Genomic DNA, 10,503 nt, shown 5'->3' with positions numbered 1-10,503 from the left:
AAAGTCCACACTAAAAAAAAAGTGTGATCTCAGTCACAGTCACTTTGGCCGTCTTCGGAAACGAAGGACGAACATCATCACAGCAGGGGATAACTTTTCCAGCAACTTTTCGATTTTCATCACAACTTTGCTATTCCACCGCTAACTTTGTTATTTATTGCGCTCAATTAAAGTCAATGGAGGTTATAAATAATTGTATATCTTTTCGCAATTTGCATTCGGCCCGCAGCTGTTAATCTCACAGCAATTCGGCCCTCAGAGAAAAAAGTTTGGTGACCCCTGCCTTAGATGATCAAAGCAAAAGTTGGCTGCTCTTTACTGTAGTAGCCTTTCAGCGTAGTCCAAAAATATCGTGAATCTGGGGATGCAAAAGGATAGACCCGCCCCAGAGGCTGATACGACGACGAACTCACCTTACCTGTCCCGATACACACCTATCTAAGATACTTAATCGTTTGTTGTGACAGTTGAAAGCCTGTGTTGAAGTTCACCTTGTAAGAATGGGGCAACTTGCAGAGGGAATACTGAGAGTTATAATTGTGAATGTGAAACTGGATACAAGGGAATCAACTGCGAAAAAGGTTTGGATTTATTCCTTATCCTTTGGTGATTATAACACATCACTGTGCTTTTAGACCACGATATCAAGCTTATGCAAAAGGCGGCTTTAGTTTTTTCGTCCTGAGTAGTGCATGGAACTACGTAACAGGTTAATGAACGTGTGGTCTATTGCAGAGTAGTTGTTGTTTATTAACCCTATTCGGCCTAACGGGTGGATGGGTTCCGTCCATACCTAAAGCTTTCATCGATTACATAAAAGTTACTGGCTCAAATTAGCTGAAGTTTTATGACTTTTCCTAAAAATTATTCATCTTTGTTTTAGTAATAAAATGACATTTTTATGTGGTATATTTTTTTAGTTATCAGCAGTTTTTGATACCCTACTCCTAAAATTGCCAGGTCATCTGAAAAACTTTATCATCTTGTACAAGCAAGTTAGCAAACATTTGTATTGTTTTGTGCCTTCCAAGATTTACTGCGTGACCTACATGACCACTGACCATTTCGGATTACATGCATGACTGGACCGTGTGCCTTCAACGAAGATATTAGCGATTTCAGGAGATTATGACGGAGACATCAAAAAATTTAAAAATAAATGACTACTTTTAGCAAAAAAGCAATAGCAAAAAACTGGTAGAGTATGTGTGTCCACTTAAAATTTTAACCAGTTTGTCAATAATTTTGCTTTAACTTTGCGAAAAAAGCAACCTCGCATTGTTTTTATATCAAAACTTATTCGCAAATGAAAGTGTGGATGGAATAAATCCACACGTTAGGCCATTACCTCACAAAATAGCTTAGTCCGAATAGGGTTAAATAAAGGACATCTATTTTATTATTAGCATACAATAATGTTTCATTAAATTAAAACTCATTGTGACGATTTGTATTCAAATATTTTAAATTTGTAGAGACTGCGAAGTTCTTCTTCTTCTTCATCGTGTGTCACACGGCCGTAGCCCAGAGCATCACGCAGGCGAAGTTGACACGATCTGTGTAAAGTCAAATAGTTGAGAAACGAAATTGAGGTTTAATGCTGCAGTCAAAGTAGCCTGCACCTATTTTGTGAATAACGCAACGAGTATTAGGCTATCAGAATACATATGGATAGACAACAAGTGGCTCCCCGTGCCCCGTCCTGTGAGTAACATCTGCTTTCAACCAGAAGAGAAACACAATTTGTCAACCAAGAGCATCCACGCGGACGGCACAGCTGCAAGGGGCAACTGATAAGTTCAGATGACCCACCATTCTAAAACACAACATTGAAGGCTACGCAACAAGCAAGATCAAAGTTGTGGAGCAGCTTGCCCTTACCGAACGGGCATTCGTCAACCTCTTCCAAGAGACCCACTGCACCTCTGCAAACCGGCTAGCTATCCCCAACTATACGTTGGCTTGGTCTACCCTAAACAGGAAGCACGGCACTGCCACGTTTGTGCATGACACCCTGACGTTGACCTTTTTTGAAGATTGTCGATCAATCTTGAGCTGATGCCGAGATTGAGTGGGTGTTCATATGTATCTCAGACTAAAACATCGTCAATGTCTACAAGCCCCCACCCTTGCGAGTGTTGCCATCATCCCTTCCAACGTTCACTCCCCCAGTCGCTACGCTGGCGGTTTTAACTGCCAGCACACCGACTGGGGCTACAACAACATCAGCAGCAACAAAGAATTGCTGGTTGACTGGACCTGTTCAAACCATCTTGGCCTCCTATTCAACCCAAAAAAACTAGCCAGTTTCCACTCTGCTCGCTGAGGAACAGGGGCAAACCCTGACTTGGCCTTCGCGAGTATTGACAGCTCTCTTCCAGACAGACGTGTGCTTGAGAAGTTCCCACGGTCCTAATACAGGCCGTCTCTCATCACTGCCTCAAAACTCGTGGCTCCTGTCCCAAATTCACTGGTGAAGCAATGGAACTTCAAAACAGCCGATTGGAATCAATACCGCCTTTTGACCAACCAGTCTACTGCAAAGTTATCACCACCTAAAACGTGTAATGTAGACAAGGCATACCTGGACTAAGACCACAATACTTCCTGGCAATCGAGCCAGTTATCTACTATGTTGGGACGCTAAGTGTGAGATTCTCTATCGCTCATACTTAAACGCCACAACTGGTATACTGCTTCTAACACCGCTGCCACCAGCTCACTTGAACGGCAGGATGTAAAGATGCTTGATCGATGGAACGCAGCCCAAACCATCGACTGCTCACACTCAAGACGCAAAGCATAGAGCATCATCAACAACCTCACTGCGCGCTCAGCAAACTTCATTCGCCAGTGCCCCGTTTCTGGAAATGCCATCGTTTCCTAGCTAGTGCAGAATGGGGTCTACAAAACCAAGGATCGCAAGGCATCGCTTGCTCTATGGCGAGTGGAAACACCAACAGATGAAACAATATTCGAAGATTTCACTACAGAGGAGTTCACCACCGCCCTTCGCCTAGTGAAACCACATAAGTCTCCAGGGCGGGATAAGATCTGCTCTGAGCTTGTACTCCATGCTGGACCTGCTTGCTCTCAAATTCTGGCTACGTAGATTACTTTCTTCATGCTTGCATCACTTCACAATCCCAAAAATCTGGAGGAGAGTTTTAGTAATTGGGTTCCCTAAGCCTCAAAAGCAACCAGAGGACCCACAAAGCTATCGCCCGATATCTTTCCTCGGTGTTCCTTGAAAAATTCTTGAAAGACTGATCTATGCCGCGTCAATCCGATCTCGATCCACTCCTCCTAAAGGAGCAAGCTGGGTTCTGGCAAGGAAACTCCACTGTAGATGAGGTCACACAATGGATGAAAGATATCGATAATTGTTTTAAGGCAAAAGGAAGGCCGCCGCTGTCTTTCTAGATCTTACAGGTGCCTACGACCCTGTATGACACCTCGACCTTACTTGCAAACTGCTTCGTCTTCTTCCAGACCGATGTATGGTCCATATGATGATGAAACTTGTCAGAAATCGAAGCTTCACCCTCACGACTGGAAACTCACGGCGAAGCAGACTGAGACGCATGAAAAATGGTATTATGCAGGGATCAGTCCTGGCTCCATTCTCTTTAACATTTACACCCACGACCTACCAAGCACGCGGTCTCCGCAAAATACGCATATGTGGACGACCTGTCAATTATCTACTCCACAGTCGTGGGAAAGCCTAAAAGACCCCCTGAATTAGGACATACTAACCCTCTCGCCTAATCACCAGAAATGGCGACTGAAACTCAACCATACTAAAACTGTGGCAGCAGCACCCCGGGGTGACATTTGACAAATCGCTCACATACCGCCATAATTTGGTGTCACTGCCCAAGAAACTTTCATCGCTCCCTGTGATGCTCCAGCGCTTGGTAGGCTCCAGCTGGGGAGCGTGGGCTGACACTTCGCATCCGTCCCACCATCGACACCCGTCCCACCGGCCTAACACTACAAAGACAGGCGTGGGTGTGCCTCAACCGTCTCCGTGAGGGCGTCGGGCTTGTCCGCTCAACCATGTATCAATGTGGAATGGCTTATTTTTCTACTTGTGAATGAGTTACTAAGGATTAGACTGCAGACTACATCATCAAAAATTGCACCATCTCCAATCCATGCAACGGAGTGTAAGATCTGCGTGTCTTGGATGATGAAACAAAAGACTGCATGCTCTCTAGTAGCCTTCCAGCTTAGTCCGGCAACATCGTAAATTTGGGGTGGTAAACGGATAGACCTTCGGCCCCAAAGGCTCACGCAACGATGACGAGGTTACATAAGGAAAGCAATTAGTCATATCTAGAACAAGAGCAACATCACTGTAGAAAATATTGAAAAACATATAGGCCTGTTGCAATTTCATTGCAAGTAAACGTTTTGCTAACCAATCCGCTGTGCATTTTATGGAAAGACTTTTGTTTTAAGTAATGTACGAAGATATTGTTGCCACACTAATGCTTCGAATGACAATATCTTTTTTTTTTTTCAGAAACCAGCCCATGTGATAACAATCCATGTCAGCATGGAGCGGTTTGCAACAGAAGGGCAGACGACTATTTGTGTGGTTGTCTTCGTTACTTTACCGGCAAAAACTGCGATATAAGTAAAACATTATTTCATCAGAACAATTCCAATTTCATTGTTTTCACATAAACTGATTACTTATGACAAATTTTCATTCACAATATATTTTTATAGACTGATACCAATGAGTTGAAAGGTCAATGTAAATACTTGAACTTCACTAAATTAGATTCTTTAATAGTTTCAACAAATCTGAAATGTGCTTTAGTTTTCCACATGACATTTTATACGACTTAGTAGCCTAATATTTTTATGCAAGTAACACAAAATAGCCTAATCCTAACATTAACTTTATTGATGATGTGAGCTTATCTTATTTCATGTTGTGGCAGTTGAAAGTTTGTGTTGGAGTTCTCCTTGTCAGAATGAAGGAACTTGTCGTGGGAATGAAGACTCTTATACTTGCCAATGCCGTGAAGGTTATGATGGAAAGAATTGTGAATTAGGTAGAAATCCTGTTTTTTATCTGTAACCTTGAGACAACGCTTATTGTTTATGATTTTGACCAAAAAAATAATGTGATTTATATCGTTGTTCAATATTATAAATCAATAAAGCAGTAGGATGTCGATGCGCATAAGGTGTTGACTTTCCAATTATTTGAATTTGGTTCGACACCAGTCAAAAACACCGCTTACCTCTTCGCAGGGTGTAATAAATTGGTGGACATAGTTGCTGAAGGAAAAGAGGCAGAGAGAAAAAACTGGCCAACCTTACTCTTGTTAGGAGGGAATGAGAACTTTATCTTCTCATTGCCCAAAGCTAAATAACAGTATAAGACTACTTTACCTCATTTATAAAGCAATAAAAAGCATTATGTCAAGAGATCTCTTGAAATTGTTATGTATTTTAAACCCGATTTTTGTGTTTGCAGAAGCTTTAACCGATTGACATGTCTTACATGGAAGATGGAGTTTGCAACTCTTATGACGTCATATTGGAAAACTTATCTATATAATATTTATCTGCAGCTAAAACAATTTCGTGTGTATACTTCTATGAACCTGGATACATAACGTGTTGATGCCATCAATCAGTGTCAATGATTTAAAGTTTGATTAATAAATTTGCCTCATTTGTCATGGTACTTTTCAGCACACTTCATGCATTCAACATTCTGTATTGTTACAAATTCTCACCTTTGTGAAGTCAATAATTTTCGTTATTAAAGCGACACACTTTGTGTAGGCCACGTCGTGCTTACTTCAAATAATTATAGTAAACTCAGAAACCGAATGATCTGCAACTTATGGTTTGCTCGCCACTTGGTGTTTCTGCTGTGTATTCTCGTTATAAATAATTACTGTAAATCAAACAATTGCTGTGTGATTCTGCGTATATGCTGAAAAAATAAATCGAGCTGAGAATCTTTTTTTTTCAATGAACAGAATCAGTTCGAACAGCCTACCGTGTTATGAAGTGTCTTCGGTATTCTCGCTGTCGGTTAAAATATAAATAACCAAATAAAACTTCTTGGGTTAATACTAGTATAAGCTACATTTTAATAAAGTAAAAAAAAAATTTACTTATACTTTTATAATGTGTATCAAATTGCACGCCGTACAGTTGCAGCTGTACTTAAAGTGCCTCTGACAGGTAAATAAATTCGCTAAATTTACCTTAGATACCAAAAAGATGACACTAACAAACTTCCCTGACCAGCAAATCGTAAAAAATATCAACAGGCTACTAAGTTACACGCTTGCAAACTTTCGTTGACATCGGCGAATCTGGCACTCATTCAATTGCGAAAATAAAAACAGCAACACTGCTGTGACGTCACAGTAAGCGGGAAGGATGCATTCTTTCTCTGTGATGACTTGGTAATGTATGGTACTTGCTACAGCAAAACGTGAATGTGTGGGGCTCTGTTGGTCTAAACCAGTGGTTCTCAAACTTTTTCAGCTTGTGGCACATTAGAAAAAATTAAAAACGCACGCGGCACACTTACAAAAGAAGAAAAGTTGCTTTAAAAAGTTATTTTCACGTGTCAATGCGATGGATGTGCTTGTTTATACCAATATAAGCTTCGACTGAAACGAGGTTGCATAGTTGACAAACATAGGCTATACCCGAATTTCATCATCAATTCCAAGCAGTCTCTCTCGTTTACAGCTTTTAATATAAGTCAAAACAGAAAAGCCATGTTCACATAGCCATGAAGATGCAAATGGTAATATAATTTTGATAGCTTTTGCACGGGTCATGAAATAAAATTTGGAAGCAGACAGCCAAAACGCATCCAAGTTTTTTTGTGACAACAGCGTTTGAAAAAATGGGTCGTTTTGTAAATCAATGAGCTGTTCTTCTTCTGCAGAAGGATTGCTTGATTCATTGCTTCCAAATGGTGGGAAGAAATGTTAGCAATAGCAATATCTAACATAGCAGCCCAATAGTGACGTGGCAATTACCCTGCTGTATCGGCAATGCCACAATTGGTTTCATCGTCACGTATGCTTATTTATCATCTATTCAAGGAGTTAAAGCGCTTTTAAGTCGCATTATGCTTGTCTGAATGGCTTATTTTAAATATTAATACAGTTCTTTTTCAAAATTTCAAAAAGATTTGCGGCACACTTGAGAATCTGTGGCGGCGCACTAGTGTGCCGCGGCACACAGTTTGAGAATCACTGGTCTAAACTAAAGCATGTGCAAATTAAGAATTACCGAAATGAAAAAGTGAACTTATTATTACTATCAGGTTTCGATCAAATAGGTTGAGTTTACTTTTATCAAACAGCATCTCAATTCAATTGAAATTGCAGTTTCATAGGGCTACAATTTTCATACTTTTTTATTTGTCCTAATCTGGCTATAGCCATTTGCAGTGTAACAACTAACAACAGTATCTCACAAACAGTAGCCTACCTTTAATTTATGGTTGAGGCAATGCCAACGAATTGCTGTTTATGTGACATTGTCAGTGACAAAGACCGTGTGCTTTCTTTTCCCACTTTCCCACAAAACAAGGTACGGTACTGAGAAGAAAATGGTCAAAGTTTTCTTCAAGTGTTCGAAAGTGGGATGGGCCATACAAAACTAGTCGTATATGTTCACTTCACTGAAGATGATTTTGTTAATACCACTCAAGTAAAAATGCCTACAGGCATGTGTTGGAGTGTATACTACAAGGTGATGCTCTCGGAAGCAACAATCGGATTGTGATGCCGTCATGCATTGTTTGGCGAATCCGAAACAATTTTCCAGATCCAGATGGCCGTTACACAGGATTTCAATGGCCAACTGAAGGCACATTATGAGAGAGAGAGAGAACTTTTATTTATTTTTGAATAGTGATGATGAATTAAATATGAATGATTATTCGTACGATTTCTTCATTTTTCACTTCAAGTAGGCTATATTTTAGGTTTTGTAGAAAAGTATTCAGTACAGTTTTATTAAACTGCAAAAAACAATAAATCTTCGAAAAAAGCAACCGCTTGCACCAACTTCGACCAAACTGTGATCCACCAATTACATCTAGGAAGCGTTTGTTTCATCCGTTGCTAACGACGTCCACTTAGGATGACGCAATACCACCAAAGTCGTCCCAGAGCAGTGAAATATGGAGTTTCGCCTGTGGTGGCGCTGCGGAGCAGTCGTTTGATTAAATTACGCCCTAACCAGTCGAGCTACGAGGTTAAGATTAAAAAGTTTGCTAAGTGTAATTCTGCGCTAGGAAATGCTTTAAAAAGTTACTATACTTGGATCCAACCTGTCAGGGGCACTTCAATGCATTAAGTTCCTCAATTGTAGCCTGACCTAGACTACATGAAAAATATGTGAAATGTGATTCCAGTGTAAACAAAGCCATCGCTTGAGCATTTGAAAACACTGATCTGTTATTTACTGGAAACGAGTAACTCAGTAATTCAAAGTAATTCAGATAGGCCTACTGAGAGAACTTTTCAATCTACAGTGATTATAAACATCAAGTGCAGGTTTTTGACCAATAAAAATATTGAGTTAGTTTGAAGTTAGTTGGTTGAGTTAGTTTGAAGTTAGTTACTCCAGTTAGAAAAATGACAAATGTTTTTATTAATTGTACAAAACCTGTTAAAATTTTCATGAATATGTGATACAGTACTTTACCGTTTGTAACCTTCCAGCAGTTTATCATGTAACTCAAAAGAAATAATGTTGTTACAGATATCTATAGGCTAATAAAAAATATTAAACTATTTCGGACACATAGTACGGCAATGATGATCATTAAATGAAGTGGAAATAAAACTGAAGCCAGACCAGAAATGATTTGCACGTCACAAAACTAAATTAGAAATGTGCTGTGCGACAAGCTCATAATCGTGAACAATTCCATGTCACAACCAATCCTCCAAACGAGGAAGTAACATCGATGATGAATAGTTTATGTGAAAAAGAGTAAAAATATCTACCGCATGCGTTTGAACACCATATCAATGTATATGACCTTTTTGGACTTTATTGAGATGTTGGTTTTTAACCCTATGTAGCGACACTGGGTTTTATGAGAACGCCCCACTCTATTAGTGAAATATTTCACAGAAGGAAATATGCTAGAAATGTGAAATTTCTTGACTTTTAGTTTTTATTCTTTGCGAATTTTCTACACCTAAAGTGATCATTATTTCTACCTTCCTGCCCTTCACAATAAGCATTACGTCTCAGGTGACTAGACATTTTTGTGCAATGGTAGTTATATATACAGTATGTTAGTGCAATATAAATGTTAGTGCAATTACTTTGAAATGTAAAAGCGTTCAAAAATGGTTTATATTCATGAGCATCAGTCATTTTTTGTGTAGTTTAGTTATAATTCAAGAATTTCAATTTTGAAGTTATTTTTGGGAAATTAGAAAAAAAACGTCTTTCTGACGTTTTTCATCTCAAACACTTTATTTCGATAAATTTTTTGGGTAAAAATTTAATTTCGATACGCACAATACACATGACTATTACCTTGTAAAATATTTTGGTTCTATGATTTTCATAGCTCCCGCTATTAGCGATTAATTAGCACTGGGTTAAGATATCCCGTGACGTGCTTTCCGCTTACGAAAACAGCTCGTATTAAGATAGAGTTAAAAGTTAGCCCACTCTGCCATTAGTTTACGTAATAGAGTTAGTTATGATAAAATAACCCACAAAAACAAATTTATCGTTTTTAGCACACGGTAGCATACAGTATGATGATTGCTAAAATAAGGAAATGAAATATCTTTTGACAGGTGTCAAACCCACAACAAAGCTTGATATGAACGACTCGGTTACATGGTTTGTAATATAAACAATCTTATTTTTACACGAGTCAGTTCAATCATACAGCTAATAATCAATTTTGATCTGCAAGCAGCTAAATCATCTTCAATTAAGCTCATACTTATTCAAATAAAAAACATATTCTATTTAAATCAGCTTAACTGAAGATGATTTAGCTGCTAGCTGATCGAAATTGATTTTTAGCTGTTTATGATTGAAATGACTCGTGTAAAAATAAATTGGTTTATTGTTTTTTATAAAAAAAAGTATGTTTTCCATTGAGCCAATCTTCTCAATGCGACTCGCTTGAAATGTTTTCAATCTTGGTCTTGATCCACGAAGATACTGCCGTAACGTTGGTATAAAAGCCAGGCAGCGGCTGCCTAGTTCCTCTAATTGTGAGTGATTGGCCACAGCCCCAACCCCAACTGACAATTCCTATTTGGACCCAACATGATTTTCTTGTCGGCCCAGTTACTTCAGTAACCTGCGAATAAATATGTTACAAAATCTAATAAAAGCAGAAAAGTGGCCAGCTTGAACAGTTTTATCAACCAAAAATCAATCTTCTTTTTCTTTATTCTTCAGACCATGGCCAGGAAAACTCTGTCTAGAGCCATGGACTTGCTTACAGAC

At 39.0% G+C, this 10,503-nt stretch overlaps 1 protein-coding gene and 1 long non-coding RNA gene across 2 annotated transcripts in view; one reads left to right on the top strand and one right to left on the bottom strand.

Moving 5' to 3' along the window:
* Positions 1 to 486: 486 nt before the first annotated feature.
* LOC145769282 (uncharacterized) lies at positions 487 to 5,985 on the top strand. Its single transcript, XR_014288997.1, has 4 exons — positions 487 to 581; positions 4,532 to 4,645; positions 4,959 to 5,072; positions 5,501 to 5,985. It is a non-coding gene; the product is annotated as an uncharacterized LOC145769282 (long non-coding RNA).
* Positions 5,986 to 9,371: 3,386 nt separating this feature from the next.
* The window catches only part of LOC145768340 (serine protease 38-like), a 30,873-nt gene continuing 29,741 nt past the window's right edge, over positions 9,372 to 10,503 (bottom strand). Inside the window, exon 8 of the mRNA XM_082579818.1 lies at positions 9,372 to 10,354. Within this exon, the coding sequence (XP_082435944.1) occupies positions 10,160 to 10,354 (195 nt within the window). The 3' untranslated portion in view covers positions 9,372 to 10,159. The remainder of the gene's footprint in view (positions 10,355 to 10,503) is intronic.

Source organism: Aplidium turbinatum, chromosome 4, assembly GCF_918807975.1.
Source record: "Aplidium turbinatum chromosome 4, kaAplTurb1.1, whole genome shotgun sequence".
NCBI lineage: Eukaryota > Metazoa > Chordata > Ascidiacea > Aplousobranchia > Polyclinidae > Aplidium > Aplidium turbinatum.
The sequence above is the reverse complement of the archived record's forward strand: the minus strand, read 5'-3'. Positions and strand labels throughout refer to the sequence as shown.